Source organism: Dromaius novaehollandiae, chromosome 23 (assembly GCF_036370855.1).
Source record: "Dromaius novaehollandiae isolate bDroNov1 chromosome 23, bDroNov1.hap1, whole genome shotgun sequence".
Taxonomy (NCBI): Eukaryota; Metazoa; Chordata; class Aves; order Casuariiformes; family Dromaiidae; genus Dromaius; species Dromaius novaehollandiae.
In genome coordinates, this window is record NC_088120.1 from 6,355,789 (window position 1) to 6,383,064 (window position 27,276).

Below are 27,276 nucleotides of genomic sequence, written 5' to 3' on the forward strand. Positions count from 1 at the left end.
ACACGGCTGCTGCCTGGCCAACACACGGCATCCTTAAATCTGGGTTTGCACAGAACCTGATGCTTTCTGCGGCTGCCAAGAGATCCTGCTGATGCTGCTCTCCCTCAGCGCCAGTCTCCGGCCGTCTGCACGCTGCCGACAAGCAGCTTCACTCTAAGAGCGAGTTCTGGGTGCTGTTGCCCTAACGACACTTCTAAAACCACCGGCTCGTTTGCAAAGCCTCCCTGTTGGGCTCCGATGGCACGGAGCAGCCCCTCGCCTCACGCCTGCATCTCGAGGCTCCCGCACAGCATCAGTGTGCGCAGCGGGGCAGGTATCCGCACGGATGCAGATCCTCCCACGGGCATTGCTGCCCCCAGGTACCCGACCCTTCAACCTCGGTGACCACAAACGTGTCACTAAACCGACAAGACAGCAAGGGAGGGAAGGGGGACAGCCTCGCCGCTGCGTGATACGACTCAGAGGTACGCTGGATGCTGAGAGTAATAAAAAATTAATTGCAAGCGTTTGCAATGTGACAGTAATTCCTTGCAGGCAGAAATCTTTACAGCCACCCAGGGAGCATCTTCTCATCCCAGTTTCAGCGAGGGGGTTATTGACTTTGGTTACATTTAAGGAAACTGAGGCACGGTAGGGAAGCATCCCGCAGCGGGTTAAGGATGGCAGCGCGGCAGGAGCCGGCAGCCGGGCTCCCACCCGGGGCAGCGGCCAGGACAAGCGGCTTCGCCCCCCACAAAGGGGGCCGCAGGTCCAGGCCGCCCGCTGCGACGCGGAGGAGAAAATCTCCATACAAACCAGCCCGGCGAAGAGCACTTCGAGAAGCCATGATAGGACGGTAACTAAAAAATAATACACCTATACAGACGTATATAAAAAAGGCGGACAAGTTTGCCCTCCGGGTTTCTATTACACGCGAGGCAACGCTGGGAATCGCATTAATCCAGCAGCCGGTACGGCAGAGACGTGTGTAAGCAGCATCTTGAAGTTACTGTAACAGATGTTATTAGCATATGGTTGAAACTGGGGCATCGAACGAGTTATTTTACAACTAAATCAGCACAGAGAGGCATCCTCCAGTGGGTGTTAAATTATCAGTCTCCCTCTAATACGAACGCTGGGGCTCTTTAACCCTTCAAGTGCCGGGGCTGCTCAGGACAACAGGGAGCCCGTCGGACCGCAGCGCCTAGCTGCACACATTGCCCGAGAGCTGTTATAAAGCTTTCGACTGCGACACGAGCTAAATTGCTGGAGCGGGGGCGTTCCCAAATTTTAGGAGGCAGCAGCCGGCGCTTGAGTCGGCGTCTGAGTTTGAACGCTGCAAACAGCCTTGGCCTTTGCTCAGCTCTCTGCTGCGAGAGAGGCCGAGGTGCACGGACAGTTTATCCGGCTCCAGCCACCCAGAAGTATTTTTCCTTCAGCAAAGCATGGATTATAATAAATGTTACTAGAGACACAGGTTAGATTGATGCCCTTCATGTGTATGTTTTTATATACCTGCACACCTAGAGCATGGAAAAGCCTGCAATGTCACATGCTGCAAGCGGAAAAAGAGGAAAAGGATCTGTGGCTGAACCTTGGAAAAGGCAATATTTTGGCAGTTTCTGGGATGCTGGGGTGGGGAACAGGGGTTGGATCCACAAGCCGGGAACGACACAAATCCCAGCAGCGCACACCCGGGTTGCAGCGTGCAAGGAAAGCCTTGCAGCGACACGATGCATGGAGCAACCTCTTAATTAATTAAAGCGAAACCGTGCCCGGGCTGGATGGGAGCAGCCAGGGACAGGTGGGGGGGGACGCCCCACATCCCGGTGCTTACCCCTGTTGCTGTAGTTGTGCGCGTCCATGAAGGAGAGCCCGAGCCTCTCGTCCTCCTGCAGCGTGCTCTGGTCCGTGAAGCTCCTGTCGATGGCACTCATCATGTGCGTCTTCTCGTGGCGGTAGTTAATCGTCGCCTTGGTCATGTTGACGGGTTTTCTGCAGGGGGACGAACGAACGCGCGTGAGCGCGGCTGAACCGACGGCGCTTTTACATCCCCCCAGACCAATTAGCAGCTCAGCTCATGTCGGGGACCGGGTTTGATGTCTGCTGAGGGCTTCCCTGCTCTGAGACTCAGGCACTAAATTAGCTAGTGGGTGCTCACCCCGCTGCAAATCCGGGCTGGAGCGGCCAGCAGCTTGTCAGCAAAGCCTCAAGCCTCTCCCTGCGGCTCATCCGCGTCCCAGCCCGCCGCAATCCCGCGCGGGCTCCCCTCCGCCGGCACGAGCCGACGGGATCAGGCTGCCGAAGAGGGATTTGCTGGATTCACCCCAAAATGACGGGACAGCTCCCGAGAGCCCTGCTTGCACGCCCGGCAGCGCTCCTCGAGCGAGTGGTGGATTTACCGGCTGGCACAGGACCGCCCGAGCCCTGCCCCAGCGCCCTGCTTGCTCCCGGTGCTTCCAGCATGACGGGACCCCTCAAATCCCAGGCCTGATCCTGCTCCGGGCGTTACGCCTTCCGGCTTCGCCGCAGCAAGGACCCCTTCGCTGCAGGCACAGCATCCAGCCGCAACACTGACGGTCCAAAACGCAAAAGGCAGAGCTCAAACCACGCAGGGCAGGTCCAATCCAGCCCCCGGGGCTGCACCGGGCCTCCAGGGATGGATTGGACCCACCGGGCCCAGATTTGCAAGTGCTCAGCACCATCAACAGAGGCTTTTTCCCAGTGCCGCTCTCTTTTAAGCATCTAAGGAGCTGGGGAAAGGCTGGGAGCTCCAGGCGGGATGTCAGGGCTGGATTGCGAAGGGAGCCGAGTCCCCACTCGGGGCCAGAAGAGCCTCGCGCCCAAAGCTCAAGTCACTGGGGAAGAAACCACAGCGAGCGTTCCCGAGAACCGGCGTCGGGCTCCCAGGAAACCAGGCAGGGAAGCTCGAGCTGCGGCCTCCAGCCCACGTTGGCTGACGGTCCTCGCGCATCTGCTGGGGATGGGACACCCAATCCTGAACTCGCGGCTGCCTCGGCGGGAGCGGGGCTCTTCGGGAAACCTGACCCCTCTCGCTCACGGTGCCTTCGGGCTCTAACTAGTTCAGAAGCATTATTTTCCCGAGCCAAAGAGGCCCTTAAAACGCACTCGACAGAGAAAAAGACTTGTTGGAGCAGAAAGCGCAGAGCAAGGAGGGGGAGCAAGGGAGAAAAAGAGAAGGAGAATGACAACTACTTACGGGTAATAGGAATAAGAATAGTAGTTCCTCCTGGCAAGCGTGCAAACAAAGAACAGCAGAAATTGCATAAGCAGCTTTTCTTCGCAGTAACGAAGGGTTACGGGGCTTCTCGGCTGCCGAAAGCCGGGAACGGCTGGGCGACGGTGTGGGAAGGCAGGGGAGAGGCGGAGAGGAGCAGGGGGAAAGCAGGGCACTGGGTGGGAAAGGCAGCGCGGTGCGAAAGCCAAGCGCCAGCTCTTCCTCCAGCCCCAGCAAGCCCGCGGGGAGCAGGCAGCAGGTCGCACGTGCCCCCTAATTTTTATGGGTTATCGATAGAGAGCCCTGAGCTCTCGTAGGGAAATGCAGGGGAGTCTGGTATCCCTGGAGCCTGGGTATCCCCGTGCGCATCCAGCTCTGCCAGCTCACGCCCTCCTGTGCAGGACGGTCACCAACCTGGGTGAGGGTGACAACAGGCGGCAGAGCATCACCAAGAGCCGGGGCCAGATGGATTTTGCAATCTGAAAGCCTGAACAGCAAACACACCCAAAATTTATAGCGACTTAGCAGATACCCAAGGCGACCCGAGCATCTCGCGGGGAGCCGGTCACCCGGCTGCCACCTCCGCATCCCCGCTGCGTCCCCACACCCAGCCTGGCTGTCACCATTTATTACAGCATCTTCCAGGGGAACATTTCGATTCCAGCGCATCAGCGTTTTTCCAACAGCAAAACGCCCCGTAGGAGATTTGTGAGCTAGTCCCAGCTCCCCCACAGCCCTGAACCGGGGGTGCTCAGCGCCGGAGCTGATCCGTGGCCTGGACCTGGCCTCGGGCAGGTTCATCTGGGGATGCTGAAGCCAAGCAAGCTCCTGCTGCAGGGCCGGGCGACTCGCAGCTCAACGCGACTCCTTTTGAGCGAGCAAAGCCATGAAGCCAGCGGGGATTTGCAGATTTACACAAGCTGCGGTTCTGCCCCACTGTTTTTCTCCCCCCTCGGGCTCTTCGCTTACTTTCCTTAAATGGCTCCCGAGCCCTGCAAGGGGAAGGCGTTTAATTGCTGCCCTCGTGTCCCCGTCACGCCAGGCCTGCTCTGAACGAGGCCCCCGGCTCAGCGCTGCCGGGGCCCCGTGCAGTGCAGACGCCTTTCGCAGCGCTGCAGCCGAGCAGCAGCCGCTCGCCGCCGGCACCGAGTGTCCCGGAAAGCCCTCGCCGGGACTCTCAGCCCCCTTCACTTCCTGCATAAAAGCACTCGGCAAACGGGCCCACGTGGATAACGCTGTTTGCATCCCATCCGCGCTTCCCCCCCAAAGTCAAAGCTTTCCTTCGGGAAGCGCGCTGGGATTTTCGGAGCATCCAGCCCTGCAGCCGCCCTGGGAAAACTCCCCTCCGGCACGGGCAGGACTTGTAGCCTCTCCTTTAGAGCCACACAAGCCGGGGGCCTGCAGCAAGTCCGTGCTCATGTTTTGCTGCCGGCTCAGTTTTTGCACGGGGAAACAAGTCTGGACCGAGCTGGGAGGGCTGGGAAAGGCGCCCGGCCCCGCGGGCACCCTCCTCCCCGCCTGCGGGGGACCAAAGGCGGCCGAGAGCCAGGGGCTTTCCCGGTATTTCAGCAGCACGCACTTCTCCAGGATTTTTCCCCTGGTAAGAGCCACGAGTCCATCCCCGCTGTAACAGGGAGCAGGATCCAACCCGGCCGGCTGGAAACTCCTTGCAGTGATGCTCAGAGGTGCTGGGAGCTGCCCCTCAGCCACAGGGGATGCTCGGACCCCGCAGGGACAGCGGTCCCCATTCGGGAAAGAGCGGAGGCCCTTGGCGGGGCCGCATCCGATACCTCCGCAGCGGTCGACTTTTCCAGCCGGGGCAGCAGAGGGGCACGAGGCTGCATCCCTCGAGGGCCCCCCGGCGCTGCTTGGCTGTGGACGGAGAGCCGGCGTACAACGCTACCCCGGGGCCCTCTCCCAGCCCCGTCTCGCTCTTCAAGGAGCTCTTCACGGCCAGAAGCGTTTTAATCAATACAGGATCACAAAGCAGTTTCTGCCGCAAAGCACCGTACATCCCGATTTGGCTCAGGAGCCTCCTCCAGGAGAGGGAAATCCTCCCAACGGCTCTCGCAGACACGATGCTGCCGCTCCGTAATAACGGATGGACGGCGAGATCCAGCTGGAGACGGGCAGGAGGTTGCAGGCAGGGGCGAAACAGCAAGAGCGAGGTGCCAGCAAGCCCGCAAGCACGCCGCAGAGCGCACTGAGACACGTTACAGGACCGGCATCCACATAAAGCTTTCCGCAATGCTTCTCCTTACTCTGTTTTTCCTTCAGACAGATAAACGCAGATGCACGTGAGCGCGGGTGCCCGTGCACAGCAGCACGGCGTGCACGCGATGGCTCACGTCCCTCTCGAAGGCGAGAGCTCCTCTTCACCCAGCTTTTGGGCAACCGCTGCGGCAGCGCTGCTCGGCGCCTCCCCATCGCGCCGGGAAGACGCGCGGGGAGCAAAGGCGGCTCGAGAAAGGCAACGGAGTCGGGAGGGCGAGGAGGAAGGAGAGGCAAGGAGATTTTTCAAGCAGCTCGGACTAATACGGCTTAGCTGGGATGAGAGGGAAAGGGGGCACCTGCCCAGCCACAAAGGATGGGGAGGAGACGGATGGAGCAGCGGAAAGCCAAGGAGGAGGAAGAGGAGAAGGTCATTTCAGGCAGAAGGCTGAAAAACGCAGGGGAGGTCCGTGGTGGAACAAACCTCCACGATTGCAGGCCCTGAGGATGGAGCAGCAGCCCGTGGCCCTGGGGACTGTCGAGGAGCAGGTCAGACCTGCACGCGGCAGGGACGAGCCCACGCTCGCCACCCTCGCGTGTCCCCACCGGCAAGCTGGGCAGCGCGGCCCCCGCGCTTTGCTCCTTGGCTCCCACCTCACTGCTCAGCGATCCCAGATCCAGCTCACGGATGTGCACAAAAAGCCGCCTGCGCCTTATCCGGCTCCGCTCCTTCCTCCTCCCCAAATCCACCAGAGGCACCTCGCAGCGGGATGGGGACACCTTGGAGAAGGTGCAAAGCCACCGCTGGGAATGGAGCCGGCCAGCCCGGGAGGGAGATGCCCAGGGCTTTCCCGCAGCCTCCAGGACCTGCCGCGGTTTGGGCGGGAGCCGGGCAAGCGCGGCTCATGGACAGATGATGCCGCCAGGCGCAGGCAGGTATCCCTGCTGTGTCTCACCTTGCAATGTCCCCCCACCAAGAGCCCGGTGCCCTCAAGAGCCCCGCCGGCGTGCCCCATGGCGAAGAGGGGCAGCACCCATCGCCGCTCGTCCCGAGTGGCCTGCCTGGACGGGCGCGATTTGGCCACCCCGTCTTGCAGCGGTACCTCCCAGGAGCCGCCCTTCGCCCTCCCACTCGCCCCCGCTGGAACGAGTTTGCTAGTTCTCAGCCAGGCTTTGTCCCCCTCCAGCTGGTCGCAAAGGACCGAGCAAAGGGGCGACCGCAAGGCCAGAGGCCCAGCCGAGGGGCGCTCAGCGCCGCCAGCTCCCGTCCCGAGCGCTTACATCCCTCGGGCTGACCGGGGAACGTGCTGCGTCTGCTCGACGCGTCTTTGACCCGTGCGACGCCCCGAGCTCTCGGCATCGCCCTTTCCGCCAGAGAGGCTGCAAACCGGCTGCCTCCGGACGCACGACAGCCCTTTCCTCACCCTTTCCGAATGACGACGATGATGGCTCCCAGGAGGATAATTAAGACGACGAGGCCTCCGGCGCAGATGCCCAGGATCAGTCCCATCTCCTCCGAGTGCTGCGACACCTCCAGCGGACGCTTGCTCTCTTTGCAGGCGGCTGCCAGGAGAAAAAGAGGGGCAGGAGGGTCAGCGCTCGGCTCCGACCTACTTTCTTTCCGCTGGGATTTGGCGCATCCCTCTCCGGCTCCCTGAATGCGCGGCGTCTCCTTTAGGTGCCGTTTAATGCCCTGGCAAACGAACCAATCTAATCCCACGGTCAACGAAGCCGCTTAAGGTCCAGAGGCAAATCCACCACTGCCCGAAGGACTAAGCGCAGTGGACTTGCCGGATAGCCAGCGCCCGCCAGGGAGAGGCTGCGCTCAGCATCTGCCTCCTCTTCCTCCCAGGCGAACGTCACCATGGCTCTACCCTTCTTTCAACCCGACAGCTCCGTGTCCACCTCCGATATAGGCTATCAGCAGGTTATAAATCTCCTTTTGTCCCTTTTTAATATTCTGCGCTATTCAGACAAGCGTTTATACCGGTTTTCCATTTCCCATTGAGCCAGGACTTTAAGTCACTTTATTACTGGTTTTTTTTTCCCCTTCCCTGAATACAACGGGGAGCTAAATACATTAGACAAGCACAAGGAATTTTATTAAATACACAAAGCCCTGAAGTTCAACCCCCCTGAAAGACCAAGAAAATCCCGGAGCAGGAGGAGAAGCTGACGATTTCCCTTCTCCCCATCCCCGGTCAGGCTCCGTTCCCGGCACAGCCCCACGAGCAGCACCATCGCCCTCCTGATGCCCCCCAGCACGGCGGAAAGGCCAGGCACATCCAGGGCTCAGAGGAGCCAAGATTGGTTGTTTCAACGGCTGATTTACAAGGCTGCTGTCAAGGTTGAAGAGCTCAAAATCGCCCGCGCCTTCATCCCCTGGTATCTCTCTCGTGAGATGCATGCAGCTCTTTGAGCGTGTTTTGGTCCAAAGGAGACGTTACGGGGATCTGCTCTGCGCTGCAGTCGGGCACCAGACCAGAAAGCCGGAGACTCTACCCCAGCGTCTGCAGTGCCACACTGTGACCTTGGTCAAATCCCTTAATGTCTCAGTTCCAGAGGTGACAAAACAGTGGTGAAAACCATCGCTTCATCCCGCCTTTTGCAATGCCAAATGCAAGTCTGTCCATCTCCAAATCTGACATCCGACACAACCAACGCCTGCCTTTGTGCCTGGCCTCCGAAAGTCACCACAAAAACGTAACTAGAAGCCAAAGAAACTCAACAACACCATCCCAGCCCGGGACCGAGCTCTACTAAACCATCCCGGCCTCCAGCAGCCCCGTGCCCGGGGGACGCTTACCTTTGCGGGCGATCCGGATGCAGTTCAGGCGGGTTTCCTGCGGGGAAAAGAGACGGGGAAGGTCAGCGCTCAGCAACGTGGTCCAGCGAGCCCCGGGCGCAACACTGGCTGGGCACAAATCTGCTTTGCTGACGCTTGCTACCACCAAATCGAGGGAGTTTCCATGTGAGCTGCGATAACCCAACCTGTTGCTCAGCCAAAACAGCTCCTGGGGGGCCAAGACATGCAATTAAATTCTCTGTCCCCCAGCGTCCCCGTGGCACAGAGGGGACAGCAAAGCTTGGCAGCGTGTAAAGGAAAGGCCCTCACCGAGCACCTGGAGGGACCCCGGAGGACCCAGCCATGCCTCGTTGCACCAACGTGTCACTGACTGTGGCTAAAACACTCCCAATTCATCATTCGTAGCTCTGCTGGGAACAGTTGGAGGGTTTTTTTGTAGTCAACGTTTTCAAAACCCATCCCCAGTGCTTTGCACGTGCTGCCGAGGGTCCCGTGAGGGCTTCAGCTCAGCCGCCCAACTGGATTAGTCTTAGCACTTCCATTTTTAGGGAAAGGTTCAGCTAAAATATTCCAACTTCCACGCATCCCATTTCTGTTGCAAAAAGCCGTTTCCGCAGGACTCCTCGTGCTGCTTTGAGCGAGCCCTGCCCTGCGGCTTGCCTTTCCCTCTGCGCCAGCCAGCTGGGACACCGCGCTTGGCGCTGGGGTTACAGACCAGAAACGCTGCCCTCTCCTCCTAGACCCCGATGTCCTTCGAGGCCGCCGATCATGGCATTCATGGCATTCCTCCCCAAACTTCCCCAGCCCCTCCGGAGGCCCATGCCGGAGAGGATGAGCGTGGGTGCTTTGCTATGCCGGCCTCCAGCAGCCAACATCTGCCAGCGCCAGGCGCCCGAGGGCTGCCCGCCGGAGCGGACCCACTCGCTTCCCAAAGGTGCTCCCATGAGATGGTCCAAAGCCCAGGGAAACCCGCGCTGGGATGCAGGCTTTCTCGTGCGGCCTCACAGCAGTCAGGGCAAACCCATCGCCTCCCACCAGGACGGCCATAAAACAGCGTCAGGTCTCATCCGGCGGGGCCCAAGCAAGCCGGAGCCGAGACGCTTCTGCCTGTCTTGGCTCTAATTGCAAGCCGGCAAGGTGTGAGCAATCCCGGGATGGGGGCAGACGGACTCGAGAGACAGCGCCTTCCCCAGCGCTCGGACGGGACAGCCACGTTGCGTGCACCACGCCAGCGGCGAGCCTGCTCCAAGCCGGCACGCGGCACCAGGGATGCCAGCACGATCCTGCCTGGTCCTGCTCATCGCCCCTGCGGGTAGGACGGGAGCCACTGGAGCACATGAAGACGACAAGGGTCTCCTATCACTCCCGCTGGCTTCCCAGAGGAAACAAGCCCAGATGGGAAGCAGAACCTCCAGTTAGGCAGATCGGATCGGCTTCGCCGAGAAGTCTGGGCTGCCAAAGCGCGGCTGGCACATCTCCAAGATCAACTTGCAGCAACCGGCCATGGAGACGTGGCTGCAGCAGGGGGAAAGAAAAGCAACGCAGCAGCTCGGCAGCCTCCTGGGAGCCCTCGGCAGCTGCCGCCAGCCACCAGCTCCGCAGCTGCGGTGGCACCGCGTGCGCTAACGTGCACAGGGCTCTCCCTGCCCAAGCCGTCCTCTTCCATCCTGGGATTAGCCCCGGGGAACCCCTGTCTCCCGGCTACCAACAGCGTTGGCAGGGAGCTAGTTTGGGTTTTCCCGGTATCACAGCATGACGATGCCCAAGAGTGGGCTGCTGAGATTGGAGCTGCCCCAGCCAAGGGACCCCTCCGCCAGCAACGTCGTCGCGTCTCCAGGGAGGCCGGCCAGGACCCGGGGAGGAGGATGCAGCCGCTGCACAGCGCGACCCGGCTGTCCTCCTCCATCACTGGCGGAGCAGCACCCAGTCCCAGGCGCCCTGCGACCAAAGCACGACTGAGATGCTGCCATCGGGCCGGTGGGGTGCTGGCCAGAGGAGGGGTCCGAGGACGAGCAGCCGACACGACAGTCTAGAGCAAATCCTGTCTTCTCACGTTTCCCTGGCATCCCACCACACGGCAAAGGCAAGGTGTGCCTCCTACACAACCCTCCGCTCTGTCCTGCCGCAGGAGATCGGCTTGGGGTCTTGGTGCTGGCCCCACCGCAGCTGAGGGCAAAACTCTCACAGGGTCGCAGGCTGCCTGTCGGAAACCAGCCGGGATATTCGGCATTTCCGTGGGCAGAAAAACTTCTCAAAGGAGCTGGAAAGCACAATATCCCGACTTGGGCCCTGCAAACTCATCACCGGGTACACAGGCAGAGCTAGATACCCTTCAAAAGCCTCACCTGGAGTAACTCCCACTTCCCGACACCCCGAGGGATGGACCAGGGTCTCACTGCTCCCACCGGGCCGGAGCGAGCTGCCCAGCGACTCACCCCTTTCAGGTTGCTCATGGCCTGGAAGTAGATGAGATACGCCTTCTTGGGCTCCAGCGGCGGGTTCCAGTAGCCGCTGTAGGTCTGGTTGTCCCCCACGGTGAAGGGTTTGGCCTCGGTGAGGCTGCTGGCAGGCAGCTCGGCCCCGAAGTAGTGCACGGAGCCCCGGGACACGGCGTCATCGAACGTCAGCGGCACCGGGAAGCACTCCTGGCCGCCCAGCTCCCGCTTGATCTTCTTGGGCCTCTCTTCTTCCACGATGACCTGGTAGGTGCTGGGCAGGGGGGAGATGCACGTTAGCTCTACCAAAAGGGACCATCCTGCCCTTCCTCCCTGCTCGAGCCGGTCCGTTCCTCCTCTCCCTCCCCATATCCAGCCCCACCACCCCTGCGCTGGGACAGGACGAGGTGGCCAGATGCAACATCCCTTTGCTGATGGGGGAACAGGCAAGCAAAGGAGGCAGAAATAAAAGCTCCTGCTACAGTTCCTGGAGGTATCTGGCCTGCCTGGGGGTCCTCACCATCTCCAGGCCACACACCATGCACTAAAGATCCCCATCCCACCCCAGGAAACTACCCAAAACCGTCACCGGGCACCTCCCTGAGAGCCCAGAGGTGACGTCAGGTCTGCCAGGCCTGGTTCCCCCTCGGTGCCAGGAAAGGGATGCGGGAGACGGGGTCGGGCCGTCTCACGGAGACGACCTAGCTGGGCTGGGCCGTAACATCCACCCCGCACCCCGGGAGGGACCAGCTTTGGGTCCTCAGTGCAAACACGCTCGCAGCCCTTGCTAAAGCAGCCCGAGGGAAACCTCAGCGGAGGTTTTCCTTCCAGTCCGTGCTGCCAAGCGCCTCTAAATCCGCCTCTGCAGGGAGGGTTTTGCCAGGCTGTGATCAGAGGAGCCGTCTCGGGGAGAAGTTACTGCTTCCCGCATCCCCTCGCCTCCAGCCCGGGGAGCACTCCAGCAACAGCGGACGTCGTGGAGGACTCAGAGCCCATAACGGGTTCTCCCAGAGAGGGACACACAGCCCAGGGCCACCAAGGGCTCATAGGCAGGGGGATGAGCTATTTGCCTCCCCCCGGCCGCCGAGGGTCTTCCCGGCGAGCCCGTCCTCGGTGCCTACCTGATGGGAGCCCCCCGGCCCTGCGCCGGCCTCAGCAGCACCGTGATGGTGCTCTCCGACTCGCCCAGCGGCGACGGCATGTCCCCGTAGTCGAAGGTGGGAGCTGCGGAGGGAGCAGGAGACAGCGGCAGCAGTGAGCAGGGGGCCAGGGACGGGCTCGGCAGCCCCGGCACCCTCCTAACTCAGAGCTGCCTGCAAGGGGGGAAACCGAGGCACAAGAGCTGCTGGCCGTGGCCAAACTGAGGTGGACCACAGGCTCTGGTGCCTGCGCTCTTCAGACCCTTGTCTTGCACCGGGGATGGATTCCAGTGCTTTTACTGGTGCTGCACCCAACGATCAAGCCTCAGTCCCGAATCCTCCTTGCTCCCTGCAATCCTCTCCCAAGCCCTGGGCTATCCGGCATGTTTTGTCCCGTGGCTGTTCTGCATCCAGCTGGAGGGGCACTTATGAAAGCACTCGGACCTCCAATACTGTAACGCTTTTGTGCGTTCTCTGCGGGGGGGGAAAGCTGGAAAATGAGGACAGCGAAGGAAGCAACCCCCGAAGCAGGCACAGATTGCTGCAAAGAAAGAAAATCCCCCAGGTCTTGAACAAATGTCAGACTGTGCAGACAGGCGGTGGCAGACGGGCGAGGAGGAGCGTGAGATCTGTCCTAAGCAGGACCCAAATGCTCCGGCCTCGAGAAACCCACAGGCCCAGAGCATCCTCCGACTGCCACGGGCAACGTGCCCCACGCCGGCGCAGGGCCCTGCCCTCCCGCCTGCGCTCGCAGCTCCTGCAGCCCCTGATTAATTAGCAGTCGCTGGGGCCCGGCTGGTGCCGCTCGGCAGCTTCTGTGCCCCCACCAGGAAACATCTCAGCCCATTCGGTGCTGCTAATAGCTACACCGTGGACATCAGCAAACAGCCCAAAGCACTGTGCGGCTTGTTAATGAAGCCCAATTAATCCCTCATTTGCACATTTCAGTCTCAGACTGTTGCACTGCTGTCATGCCCCCGGCGATACCGCTGTCCTGTGCTGGGACCATCCCAAAGATGGAGGTTCCTCCTCCAACAGGTTCATCCTTCATCTCCAACAACAAAACTGGAGCAGCTCCAGCCCTGGAAACCTGCTCAGAAGGTGTCCACTAAAAACCAGCCCTTCGATGGCTGCGTGCAAACCCTGAGAGCGCAGCACAGGAGGGCTGGAAAGGCCAAGCGGGGACACCAACCCGAGCGGCAAGGCTGCCGGTCCCCAGCACGGTGCCAGAACCACCTCTTGGTCTGCAGCACACCACGGCAAACCCAGTCTTTTACTGCACGTGCAGGAGCTGTCGCAACGTCAGGGTGACAGAGCAGCAGGCAGATCTGCGCTTCCAAAGTGCATTTTGGAGACGCGGTGCAAGCAGCCGGGGGAGTCTGTGCCAGTTCAGCCCTTCCCATCCCATAGTGATGCTGGGGTTTTTCTTCCAGGACCTTGGACCCTGCAACTATATTTTCCACTTGGCACAAAGGTCTTGGGCTTCCCTATACCCTCAGCAGATCCAGCTCTGACTCCCCACCTCACCATGTGCCCCCGGGCTGGCCGGATTCCCCACTCAGGTCCCTTCGGATTAAAGGGGTGAATTTAAAATGCAGGGGAGGTCCCTGGCCAAGGCCATGTGGCACAGCCCTTCCTGGGACAGGGATGTCTTGTTCCAGTCCAGCTTCACTTTCCAAACAGATAAAGGTCGCAGAGACTTAAGGCACTTTTCTCCCAGAAGCCGAGGGATCATGCAAGGAGGACTCAGAGCAGGGTCTGACCTGCAGACTCGGCCAAGGGAGCGGAGCTGGCAGGTGACGGAGGCAGGCAGACGGGAACGGCACAGCACTGCTGCACGTTTCCTCATCCAGCACCTCTTCAATCTGCCATGTAAGCACCACCTCAACGGGAGGGTACCAACCCCTCCACCTCACCCACCCCCAGGTGCCCTCAGACCAAGAAAGCTCTTCGGTGCTCCAGGAGAGAGCAGGGACGATGTGGCACCGTGCACCAAATCTGTGCTGGAAAGGACTGTGTCTCATCTATCCCACCTCAGACACCTTTTCTCACTCATGCAAACAGTATCATTTCTCCAAGGCCATTTTGGGGAAGCTGCAAGGCCAACAGCGTTCAGTCTTGCCTCCCACCCGCTGATGGATCGTATCCGGGCCGCTCCAGCGAGCTAGGAAATGCATGGCACCAGCTCGTGCCCAGGCTCGCCGCGATGCAAACAGGGTGGCTCGGGGGCTGCCGCGCACCCCGGCTCCCCGGCAGAGCCGGCAACGCAGCACAGGCTGCTGCCGTTCACGTCCTGCCCCCGCGGAGGGGGCCTCCGGGGCACGGAGCATCCGTTTCGGGGAAGGTGTAAGGAAGTGTGTGGGCACACGGGGTGCGAGGGGAGGGAAGGATCCGACTGCGTGATGACAGGCTCTGCATCCTGGATTGCCACCCGGCTCGATCGCTGCGGAGCAGCCTCGGTGCTGGCGTCTCTCTCCGGCAGCGATGGGAGGAGGAGGAGGGGGGAAGGCATGCGGGAGACTAGGACTGCTTTGGAGGAGAGGCCAAGGCCAAAAAGGCTACAAAGAGGTCTTTGACTTTGCAACAAGTCACAGATTGAAACGCAGCCCAGGCAGGGGATGGGTTTGGCAGGGCTGCCTGGGGGCATCCCGGAAAGGTGGCAGATAGTCCACAGCGCCCATGGGTCTGCTACGACGGGTCTGGCACTGCCATGCCGTACCCGTCCGGAGCAGAAATCTCCTGCACTACCAAAGCCCCAGCACTAAGCTCCCGCTCCCAAGGACTAGGAGGTTAACGGTGCTCGTTGGGTTGCTCCCGACGTGCAAGGTGAGCAGACACGAGCCCAGCTCTGGCCATGGGCTCAGAGAGCGTCTGCAGCGAGGCACCTACAGCTCCCAAATCTGCAGGGCTGATGCCGAGCAGACACCATAGGGCTGTTCCTCAGAGCAGCAAGGAACAAGAAAAAAGCAGCCTCCTCCCCTGCTTCTTTTCCCCTCCCAGGAGGAAACGGAGCCCTTTGGACCTACCGGATATGTTGGTGGTGATCTCGGTGAGCGCCGTCTGGCCGAAGCCCTTGCCCGTGCGGGCCCGCACCGAGAAGAGGTAGGTGGTGCCGGGGTGCAGGTTGGAGAAGACGTGGTAGGTCTCGTTGCGCAGCTTGGAGACGGTGCGCCGCGGGCCAGGCACGTTGACGGCCGGGTCGGAGGACTCGATGCTCTGGTAGCTAATCTAGAAGGACAGGGGAGAGCGTCACGCGGCGGCCGTACGGGCGGAGGAGAGGGACGACGCCCGAGACCACAGATCAGATGCAGAACAGGAATTAATTAACGGGCAGGGAAAGGAATTAATTCATAGGAGCGGAGCGGTCCAGGAGCAGTCGCGAAGGCTGGGGGTACATGCCCGTGCTGTTGTGCCTTTTAGGATAAATCAAAAGCAGAGGCTCATCTGAAAAGCCACTGCCAGATAATTACAGTGACACTGAAAGAAGGACTCGCAAGGAGAGACAGCCCCTACTGCAAAGCAGATAAAAAGCAGGCTGGATCCGTGCTCCAAATGAAGGGCTCGGGGGTAGCAATAACACTACAGCTGCCCTTAATCTCGGCGATTGAAAGCAGCGGTTCTTGAATGAAAGCCGAGCCTCCATCACCATTCCCCGAAGATGCCATCCGGGCAGCAGCGCCGGGAGCGGAGATAGGGATCAGCTTTTCATTTGTCTCTTTCTGTGCTCTAATAATTTTGTTGATGCTGAAGAGGCCAGAGCACGAGAAGGGAAAAGCGGGCAGAGATAAGGGCGAGCCTTGCCTGGCTGCGCTCGGAGAGACGTGCTCCCGCCGCGCACGCGCGCCCGGGTCCGAGACACGGCAGCCCGGGCACGGCGCTCTGCGAGGATGCGCAGAGCAGGTCTCTCCTCAACACCCGGCCACCGGCCGCCTCCGCGGTGCTGGACCGGCACGGGGCGTTCAACACCCGGGGAGGCCGATGCTGGGGACGGCGGTGGCCGGAGCAGAGCAGCGCCATTCCCGGGAAGGGGAAACATGCGGCGAGAGGTGCACGAGCACGTTTTTGGGCATGGCTTTGGGGGCTTTCTGCAGGCCCAGCTTCCCAGAGGGACTCCGGTCTCATCTCAGACGTGCTCAGCTCCAGCAAAGCTCCTGGCAGGAGGCGGCGATCGGGCCTTCAGAAACCAGGTCTAGGATCTAATGCTGAAGCCCAAAGCAGGGGCACCTGATGACTTGCTGCGTCTGACGTTCTGGATGGAGAGGTGGGACCCGCCTCACCTACCGCATCCAAGAAAGCCAGATATCCCTGCCTGAGCTCCTCTTAGAGCCTGTCCTAAATGACTCGACCAAAGCCAAGCAGTGTGCTGGCTGGGGCAACAGCTTAAAACCCCTCTGGATATGCAAGAGCCACCACAGACAACCACTACTAGCATATACCAACACAGACCCTAGGTATTCTCATGTGCAGCATGCACAAAGCTCTCCGTATGACAGCGGGCAGCTTTTCCCGGCCAAGGAGCCAAGATCCACAGCGACACAGTCCAACCCAGGCAGGGAGCCTCACGGGTGCGTTACTGGTGGCTCCATCCTGCGGACACCAGCACCGCACCGGGCTCGGGACGTACCTCGTACTGCGTGATGAGGCCGTTGGGCTCCACCGGTTCCTCCCATTTCAGGAATATCATGTCCTCCAGGGGGGTGAACGTGAGAGACTCCGAAGCGATGCCTCCGGGGACTTGGAAAGAGAGAAGGAGAGCAGTTAGCGGAAGGACGAGAAGCCTCTGAGCTCCATCGAAAGCCCTTGCTGGTCTCGCACGTGTTAAAAACAAGCCAGAAAAACATACGTAATGCCCAGTGGCTGAAATACCAGCCATCATCACCCAGCTGAGACCAAAACGCCGGCAGTGCCGGGGCTGCCCAGCGCCGCAGCCTGCCTCGCCAGGGCTCGCAGCCCCCTGCCCAAATGGGAAGAAGGGAGACGGGGAGATGAGGAAGGTCGGCAAAGGCTCACGCGAACTCCGCAAAGGGGAATTTATGCCGGAGGAGCAGGTCGCGGGGACGGGATGGCAGGGCTGAGCACCGCGGTCATGGTCCCCAAGGACCAACGGGGGCACTTGGCCACCAGAAGTGGGACCGAGGGCACCAGCAAGCCCCGGAGCGACGGCTCTGCTTGCTCAGCGCCGGGGCGGACACGTGGGCCGCCGGGCACTTGGGGTTTGCTGAGACCCCCAAAGCGACAGGTCCCTTTACCCATCTGGGCTGGGAGACAGAGCCGGGCACTGACACAAACAACAAAAACCTGGCGTAACACCGAATCCGCAAACAACCCGGCAGGTTCGACAGGCGCCAGCCGTTCCCTCTAATTAACAGCCACAGCAATAATAACGACAAACAATAACGGCGTGGGAAGATGCTGCAATCGATATTCACTTATTTACCATGGGTTTCTTTTCTCATTGCCCCCCACACCACTCTCGCCACCCCAAGGCAGGTGTTAAGGGGGATCTGCAAAGATCACCATCAACAAGCATCATCTGCTGCAGCCTGTAATGCCCGAAAAATGCCCCCTCTCATTTCAGGCAGAAGGAGCAATTAACCCACTTAAAAAAGATAAAAAACAAGATACTACATAGGAGGACCAAGAGGATGGAGTAACAGCAGGGATCGAGGACATTATTAACAGCTTTTAGCCAGGCCCTCCTGAAATTGCCTGCTTGGAAATAGCCCTTTGGGTGGCTCCTTTCGGATCATCGCGGGCTGGTTTCTGCTCAGAGCCGTGCCACCGCGGCTGAAGGGATGCTGCCGACGCGGACGGGGGGCTCGCGCCGCTCCCGCTCCGATCTCGTGTTACGGCGAGGGAGAGCGATCGCCTCCCGCGCTCCTCCCGCCGCGCAAACACGCAATTTCCACTTGATTTACAAGCTAATTTAATCAGCAGCGCCATGTCCTACACGTGTACACGAGACACTTATTAAATTCATGGAGAATTATAGAACCCTTTAGGGCAGCAGGGTTCATACGCGCACATATATTTCTCCTGCACCTTCGAGCGCGCCGGCATCTCCCCCAAAGCCTCCTCTCCTTCGCTGCTCCCTCAAAGCCCCGCGGCGGCAGCACGTCTGCCCGGCTCACGGTCCTCCTTGGTGACCTGCATCCTGAGCTTGAACCAGTCTCCAGAGGTAAAAAGCTCTCGGTGGTAACCGGCAGCTCAGGCACCGGCACCGATAGTCACATAAACCCCCGCGCAGCGCAAGTGAGCTGCAGTGATTTCCCGGGATGCAGGAGCGGTGCTTCGGCACGCCAAGAAAGCGTCCGCGGGAGGAACAGGGGGGAAAAAAAAGGAGTTTTATTCTTCTGCTAGTTATTTACATGGATGTCACCCTGCCGAAACAAGGCAGGGATTTGTGCTTCTGCTGCGCCTCTCCCCCTCCAAATAGGTTAAAGAAGCAGCTCCCGACTGCGGGACCCTCGGGGACAGGCGCGTGCAGGCAGCAGTACGAGACTGCACACAGGCACGCCCCTCTGCCATGCAAATATATATGTGTGTATATATATATATGCATGCCCATATGCATATCTATGTATATTTAACTTGTATCACATGCACTCTGCCTGCAAGGGAGAGCTTGGACTCCCCTGCCTGCAGCGCGTCCACGTGCACAAGAGATGCAGCTCCTGGGGGGGCTCGGAAAGCAAATCCATCCATCCACCCCTTGGATTTGCCCGTTAAGGCACTGGGGACGGGTTTTTTAGCCCAGAACAGAGGGGAATGCAAGCACTGAGCCCTGTCTGGGTCTGCACCCGGATTTCTTTTCCAACGCCTCCCCAAGAAATGCCCCACGCTGCAAAAACGGCCGATGCAAAGGGACGGAACCAAAACCTCAGGTAAAAACCCACTTCCCTTCCTTTGGGAGCGAAGGTACCATCACTGGGCGACGCAGAGGCTTTGAGATGCTCCCCAGCCTTGCCTGGGCCGATGCATTCCCGGGCCACATCCAAAATTTGGGCATTTTAACCCCCAGGGAAAGCCGAGGACAAGCCAGAGGTATCACCACATGAGAGATGCTCCTGCAACAGCACCGAAGGGGGATTTTGGCATTCAACCCTTCAAATCCAACATCAAAAACTCCCAAGACCGGAGACTCAAAGAGTCTTCGAAAAGAAACAACTTGCTGGCTCAGCAAGGACAACTTTCACAAAGGTATTTGGCAGAGCAGAGCTGCACTTCGTCACCGAGAAAGGCTTTAAAGCTGTTAAAAAATATTGCAATTGCACCAAAATTTACATGCAGTAATGAACGTGTCGGGCGAGTCACTGCAGCAAGAGGAACGGAGCATCGCGCGCAATCGTTAGTTAATTTAGATAAATTAAACAGATAGGCAACTCGAGGCAGACCCGCACGCAACGTTTACGATATATCCATACACAGAGAGATTTATCGATTCCTCCAGAGACGGAGAGCGTGCACAGTATCGAGTTCAATCCAAGGGGGAAGCGGAAAGCCCGAGTTAATCAACATACAGTGGGAAAACAGCTGGAGCGACCGCAGTGAGCAAAAACAAACATCTGCAGCTACTGTATTAACATACAATGAGCAGGCAGCTGGAGCACAAACCGCGCAGTAAAACCAGCTGGGGCAATTAGAGCTGAAAAATAAACTGCTGGGAGCGTGGAGCCGGTGGCACCGCGGTCGGGCAGGCTCGGGGACAGGGGAAGCACTGTCCCGTGGGCATGCACAGAGAAAATCCGCTGGTTTTTAGCGTTAAGAGATTAAAGTGGGACATGGAAGCCCCAGGTTGAGTTTCCCGCGCCGCCGCAGCCTGACGGGCTCACTGTGCTTCTCCAGGCTCGTATTTCCGACATGGAAAACGCAAGCGGTGACGCACTCGCTGCCTGCAGGGGATTATTCTTCTATTGCATCAAAAACATTCCTTTTGCACAGGTCAAAATACAGAGTTTTCCATTTTTTCTCCCAAACTTTGGGCACATGGGTGCCACAAAGCGCCAGGAATGGCTCTACATCCACACCAAGACAAGTTGCATCGAACCCGTGCTGCTTCCCGCAAGGAAAACCCTGAGATAAACCTCGCGTTTCCACGGAAAACAAAGTCACCTTGGCCGTTTCATCTCCCAGGATGCACCAACGTCCCGCCGTGCGCGAAGCGAGGCCCCCACTAACTGCCCCCGCAGCCAAACCCCCAGCAATTACCAGCTCTTCCACGCTAATTGCTAATTCTGGATGCTAAAAAGCGCCTCGGAGATTAATTACCGTGTAAGCGGTAGCTGTGAGCTCGCAGAAAAAGGTTTCGCCCAGAAACAACAGGGTGATTTCTTTGCAATTACATGGCCCGTCCCCGATTCTTGCTTAGTCGGGTTCATCGTGAGCCACGGAGGAGTCTCCAAAAGCTGGAGGGATGCTCGTGCCGCGGCTCTTCCCACCTCGGACCTCGCAGCAGCCTGGAGGGCTTGGCAAGATCAGGCCCAGCCAGAGCGGGAGCCGTGCAGCCGGTGGACCCAGCCAAGTGGTGCTTGAAGGCATCGAGTCATTGGGACGTGAGGGGGAGACGCTAATTGGGTGGCAAAGAGGGAGCTGGGATATTAGATGCCTAACGAGTCATTAGCGGAAGTTACCTCGCCTGGGCTCCCCGGGGACCCAGCACGTCTCTTGCTGCCGGCACCTGAAACACCGAGCCAGTTCCACCTCATTAGGATGCCGGGTGGTCTCGTATCTCACAGCACGTCATCGGGACCTTCAGAGCTCCAAGTCACCTGCGGGAGCCCGGAGCACTCGGCAAATCCCTGCCCAGCACAGCACGCGGGAGAAGGGAAACGCACGGCAGCCCACGGCCAACGCCACCCGCTCCGGCGGCCTCCAGCAAGAGAGCTGCCTCCCTTCTGGAGGTCCCAGCTGTGATGGGTGCTAGGACCCGGCTGCGGGAATCACAGGACGACTGAGGTTGGACAAGACCTCTGGAGATCATCTAGTCCAACCCCCTGCTCAAGCAGGGTCACCTAGAGCACGTTGCCCAGGACCGTGTCCAGATGGCTTTTGAGGATCTCCAAGGATGGAGACTCTAGTGGCGCCTGTCCTGCAGCACGGCCGGGAAGGAGAGAGGAGAAACCATATTGCCCAGTCTAGGAGCAATATTGCCAGCCAACAACCAGGGCAGGCGGCTCCTCAACACACACACTCATCCAGAGAGCTTATTTGTACAACCCCAATCTGCCTGAGCGCACACTTAACTGGGGCAAAAACGTCAGGGAAGCTGAACAAAGCCGCTATCGGAGGCGCGTTGACCTCTGGTTAACGACGCGCTTAGAGGAACAGCACAAAGCTTAATTAATCAGAGACTGAGCTCCGCAGACGAAAGATGTTACCTAAATGTAAGCCTGTTAATTGTTTTAATTGTTATTATTAGGCTTTGATTCTGCAGCACCAGATGAACGAGGACCTTCCCGTGCTGGGACTCGCCGTGCCGGCAGCAGGGGAGCACCGGGACGAGGGGACGCGGCCGGACGACCCAGCCTAACCTGATGCCCCAGCAGCAGGCAGGGAGGCTCCCTTGCAAACACGGGCCAAAACCACCGCTCGGCACAGCTCCGGCCGGGGAAGTCGCAACCCCAGACCCCGCACAGCCAGCTCCTGCACCCTTCAGACAGGGCATAGCTAAAAAGCTCTGCTGTAAGGGCAGCGTTTCTGAGGTTACATAGGATGTTCCTCCTACGCAAGCAGCGTTGACCCATCAAGCTCCTCCTGTGAAGCGACGGGGTGGAGGGAGCACCTCCGAGGTGTTTTGAGGACTGTCCTTGGGTCTCCTCTACCTCTGTCCCTTCTCTCACTCCTCTTTCCGTACGCTGTCCTTGCATCATGGACGCTTTCCAGCTGTTCGTCCCCACACAGCCCCCAAAACCTGTCCATCACTTCTGGCACAGCCGTAGGCACAAGCACCGTAGCACAGTCTATCCCCTTGTCCTCCCAAGCTATCCCCAGCTCTTCTCCTCCCCTGCTGCCATCATCGCTGCCTTCACTCCGTCCCCCCTTGCAACACTCTGGGTTTGCAACAGCCTTTCCCCACTCCTGATGGTACCAGTTGCTACAGGAGATCTTCCCATCATACACCGGGATGAAAGTTGCTGCATCACAGCAAACATGGCAAGGTAAACACCCCGCCTGCCCTCGCAACGCCTGCTCCAGCCTACGCCTTAAGATTTTGAGGCTGGCGCAGGAGTTATCCCGCTGCCTCCCAGCATGGCTCATGCACAGAACAAGCTGCATGGACTCACCATCCTCGTCTGTCTGGAAAACCATCTCTTTGCCCTCCTTGCGGCCCTCGGGGTTGGAGAGGATGAGCTTGACGTGGATGTTTTTGTAGGGCAGCAGGTTTTTGATGGTGTAGCGGTTCACGTTGCGCTCCATCTTCGTGCACTCCCGGAAGGTCTGGTTGTGGCTGGTGCCCACGAAGTAGCGGTAGCACAGCGAGACCGTGTAGGTGTGACACCGGGTCAGGTTGTAGCCCAGTGGTTCCCACTGCAGCGTCAGCTGCCTGGACTGGATCTCGGAGAAAGCCAGGCCTTTAGGGGCCCTCATGGGCTCTGCCAAGGAAAGAGAGATGGGGAGAGATGAGCAATACATAGAAAAAATACCAGATAAGATGGATGACAAAGCTGGGGAGGACCACCACGGATCCCAGTTTGGCATTCCCATCTCATTCCCACCCAAAGTTGAGACAAGGAGCAGCATAGCTGCTCAAGAAGGAACAACATCTCATGCCAGCTGATACCACAGAGCCCAGAGCTCAATCCTTATTTAAGCTGAGGCCACATTCATCCCACCTAAGTCACCTGTGTTGTCATCTAACGCTCCTTTATAGTGCGGGAGCAAGACAGGCATGTCCAGAGAGCAACCCTGACCTCAAAACTGGGACTAGTCCCAGGCGCAAGATGACTTGTCACCTGCAAAACAAGGCTATGTTCATCGCCCGCTCTCACTACAACTAATACTGCTGGACCCAGCAGCCCCCATAGGCTCCTTTCCCCCCACCAACCCAAAACCGGACACCAGCCCCACTCCATGAACCACCACGAGGGCTTGACCTGCTTGCAAACCACTCGCTGCACCCAACCCGTAAGGTGACCGTGGCCGTTTCAGGAGCGCTCTGCCTTCCCGGCACGCAGCCGGTCGCGGGGCCTGGGAGCGCTGAGCGATGCACAGCACCCCGACGGGGCTCTGCGGGCAGGCTCCGACCACTAACATAGCAGTCCTGCGCGATGGGAGCGCTCACCTTCCCATCGAGCTCACGCCAGGCTCTCGAAAGGACAGAGACAGAGTGCAGTCGTTGGGAAGAAGTTTAATTAGTTAGCATAATTGGCATCAATAGAAGTCTGATTTAATGAGGAGCTGAGCTCCTTTGCCAACAGCGCGCACAGAGGTGGTTTGTATGAGCAGCGGTAAAGTCCTTCAGCTATCTAACGGCGGTGGGAAGGATGCCCAGGAGGCCAAGGCTGCCCTCGCGGGACGAGCCCCACAGCGGGGCTCGGCAGTCCACAGCCCAAGCGACGCTCTGCTGTAGCTTGGTGACACACTCGCCAGGACCCCGACAACCCTATGGGGCCAAACAGGTCCCCGGCCAAATCGCCTCCCCCAAACATCACTCCTAACGGGTATTTCAAGCCAGCCCCTTTGCTTCAAGCATGCGCCGCACCCCACAAAAGTGGCCCGTACGTGTGACCTGAGCATCCACATCAACGGCCACCAGATGTGGCCTTGCATGGGGTATCTGACCCCCCTTCACCATCCCGTGCAGCTGCCTTAGGAAAAAGGCAGATATTTTAAAACAAAGGGGCTGTGGACACAGATGTGGGAGCCCTTGCCTGCCCCATCCTTAGAGCGGATCCTCGAGGAGTCCCCAGACGGCTGCCAGATTCCCATTGGATTCGCACCGCGGAGGAGTTTGCGCAGGTCAGGGTTGCAAGGGATGTTTCCGAGCATAACTGCAGGCGCTGGGCTTCAGCTGGCCAAGGGACGCTGTTCCCATCCCCGGCCGGCACCAGGAGTCACCACTCACCAGGGAAAAGGACGAGAGCCAAGTCCTGCCACAGACAGTGTCAGGAACAGCCCAGGTCTCCAGGTCCTCAGCACCTCCACGCAGCCCCGCGCATCCCAGCCCCAGCGTTTTCTCCTTGCCTAACGCCCACCGGCCCCAGGTTTTAACGGGCCCTGGAGAAGGGGGAACATGGCGAGGAAGGGACGAGGCTTGTCTATACGGCATGTTGGAGCCAGACACGCAGACGAGCATCTGGAAACCCTCTGGGGTGAAGACAGTGAGTCAGCTCCCGTCGTTGTCATTAATAGAAGATTTTCACCACGATCACCCACGAGGGCTGTGACTCATCGGCAGCGCCCCGGCCCCAGGCAGCAACCGCCAAGACGGCGAACAAGGCACCATCTTCCTTGCCCTGGGGACCACGGGATAAAATCCTGGATGTCCAGCCTGGATGCCCAGTGCACATGGAGAGGTTTCAAGCTAGATGAGATGCATCCCAGGTGACAAATCCCAGCCCCGATGCCCACAGTGTCCTTCGTGTTGGGCTGCAAAGGGGATCTTCTCGGGCACGTGGAACCTCTCCACCCGCGTATCCCACATGCCTGCACAGCCTCCACCAGCATCATCCCAGGGGAAGTGCCGTGCACAGTGCTGGTACAGAGCCAGGCTCCGAGCTTCCCATCTCCTTCTCATTCCCATGTATTTAAATGATCAGTGGGAAACAGACAGCCTGGCACCCCCGGGCCAGTGCAAGCAGATTCGGAGAGCAGTTCAGCAAGAGATCAGCTAACAAGGATGTCTGCAGGCATTAATATCGCTGAATGTATCCATGCAATTAGAGCCAGCGCCGAGCCGCCTGTGCTTACAGTTGCTAATACAGCTGTATTACACACAGACGCGCCTCTACAAGCAGCGTCAATCACAGCCAACATCGGGAATCTCCCCCGGCTCCAGGGCCACCTCGGCTGCGGGATGCTGCGCACACGTGTCTAATCGGCAGCACCTTCCAGGGAGCAGCTAGGGCCGGATCCTGGAGAGCCTGTTGCCATCGCGGGCTGATCCGGTGATAGCACCGCTGCAGAGAGGTGCTGGTGCTTAGGGGAGACGGAACTTTGCAAAGAAAGCAGGGCTGGGGACCAAAACGCAGCCACATTTCGGGTGAAAGAACAGCAATAGCTTCATCAGCGGCAATACCGATGTGCACCAGCTCAGGACACAGGGTGAAAGACGTTACTACATCGCACGGGAAGAAGGCGGGGACTACAGGCTGCTGAACGCGAGTAACTCCATGAAATGAAATACGGGGGTGCCGACAGTTTCAAACAGTGCCTGTCACTGGCTTGAAGGCAGTAATAAGATCTCAGCTTTATAGCAATGCCTCTGAAAGTTACTCCGGGAGAAAAGCTCTCGCTAGCACCTTGCTGCAACTTCTGGGTCACCATTTATGTCTCCCAACCTGCTCCCGAGCCCGTGCTGACAGCTCTCCTCACGCACCAAGTGCCCCAATATCTGCAGCCAGTGTCACCCAGGGAGGAACAGCAGAGGTGGCCCGGCCTCCTCGGGCTCCTGGGCCACCCCGTGAGAGCCAAATTGAGTGAAGATGGCCTTTGGGACCAACACAGAGCAAGACCTGGACGTGAATCTCTGGAGCAGCTGCAAAACTCTTGATTATGCCCCCAGGGGCGAGTGGACACCGTGCAAAGGGTGACTTGCTCAGGCTCCCCAGCAAAACAGACAGAATTACTGCCTTCCAGCCCAGAGCCCTCCAGACCTGGATTTACCTCGCCCAGCTCACGAGACTTGCCGGAGCTCCAGTCTAAGGACGCACCCACGGGCCAGGTCTGATTCCTGGCTCAGTCCCAGCTCACTAACATCACGAGGCGTGCAGATAGTTAGCAATTACCATGTATCACGAGGCAAAGATGAATGAGTTATTATGCTGTAAATGATGCAACGTCAACGTAGCAACAAGCCCATTCCCTTGCCCTAGCTCAGGGAGGCCACACGTGATGCTTGGAGGGAACTGGAGCTGCCCACACCGCCCAAAGGAGGCACGCAGCACCCATGGGATGAGGGAGCTGAGGATGGGAACGGGAAGAAGGGATGGGAAGAAGGCAACCCAGTGCCTTGTTCTGCTCCAAGGGCATCTTCGCTCCTCCTCAAACCATCAGACATCAGAGCAACCACCTGGAGCCAGGCACGGCCAAGTGAGGGCTGCAGGGACATTGCCCACTGATGGACCCAAATGCCACCAAGGATCATCTGTGCTTCTGGCCAGCAGGAGCAAAGCTCTGGGTGAAGCTGAGCACTGGCCTTTCCTCAGCCATCTCTGAACAAGCTGTTGTGACGCAGCCCCACGACTCCAGTGACAGAGCCTCCTCTCCGCGCTCATGGCCTCAGGGACAGCGCAAGGAAGCTCTCATCTCTCCAGAAACAGCAATCAGGCTTTGCTAGTTAAAAACAAAAAATAAGCTCATTCCCAGAAAGGCTAAGCATTTCCACTGCTTCCAAAGCACAAGGACCTCCAGTTTTTTGTGTACTTAATTTATAGGCCTCAGTTAAAATCACTAACGGGCCCTAGGGCTGAAGTAGGAAGGGAAACCAAAGAGCGCAATCCTGGCTTGTCATTATGGCTGCAATCACTGCCCGGCTGACAGCGGTTAAGGGCCTTGTCATAAAAACTGCTCCCGCAAAGGGCTGAGGAGCACAACAATCATGTCCACCCTTAATATCTCCTTGTTCCCTTTGACTTTGTTCAATTACCAAGCAGTTAAACCCCCGGCACGTCAAGGAAGGCGGTTGCCATGGTGTGTCTGAAGCTCCAGCATCGGGATGCCTCCTGTCATCTCGAGACCTTGTGCAACCTATTGTCAAGGCAACCGGAGCAGAGGATGTCCTCGAAGCCAGGCCACCCCCTCAAGGCCACCACAGGGAAGAGCCTGAGGGCAAATTCCCAAAGGGAGAAATGGGTTCGCCAGCAGACCCACGTCACTGAAGAAATATTACCACTGTCATCCAGCAGCAGGGACACCAGACGAGCTGTGCTAAGTCACACCGCGGGCTCTGCTATGGCGCTTTCGGCAGCAGTCAGCTCCAGATGTGCAGAAGGAAGAAACCCAGCTCACTCCTTTCCCACCAGCCATACTCAGGGACGACAGCAAGGAGACTTGGCAGGGAGAGGGGATGCCCCAAATTAGCAAACACCACCCAAAGCGCTCCTCCCAGCCCAACACAGCACTTGGGAAGACGTTCCCCGCTCTGCCATGGCAGGACTCGGGGCATCCCCTGACCCCCAAGGATGTCTCCACCCCTTGGAAGCAGCCTCGGTCAGGGGCCAGGGACAGAGCCAACACTCACAACGTCCACGAGATGTTAGTTAACTGCACACCCAACTCCCCTGCCTCTGTAGGACCACAAGGGCATGG

The 27,276-nt window shown here is 58.9% G+C and overlaps 1 protein-coding gene across 1 annotated transcript in view; it reads right to left on the reverse strand.

The window, feature by feature from the left end:
- PTPRU (protein tyrosine phosphatase receptor type U) overlaps positions 1-27,276 on the reverse strand; it is an 83,039-nt gene that overhangs the window by 27,352 nt on the left and 28,411 nt on the right. Inside the window, exons 8-15 of the mRNA XM_064524942.1 lie at positions 22,092-22,400; positions 16,433-16,542; positions 14,835-15,036; positions 11,791-11,893; positions 10,670-10,943; positions 8,235-8,271; positions 6,853-6,991; positions 1,817-1,974 (exon numbers count right to left, since the gene is read on the reverse strand). Of these exons, the coding sequence (XP_064381012.1) occupies positions 1,817-1,974; positions 6,853-6,991; positions 8,235-8,271; positions 10,670-10,943; positions 11,791-11,893; positions 14,835-15,036; positions 16,433-16,542; positions 22,092-22,400 (1,332 nt within the window). The remainder of the gene's footprint in view (positions 1-1,816; positions 1,975-6,852; positions 6,992-8,234; positions 8,272-10,669; positions 10,944-11,790; positions 11,894-14,834; positions 15,037-16,432; positions 16,543-22,091; positions 22,401-27,276) is intronic.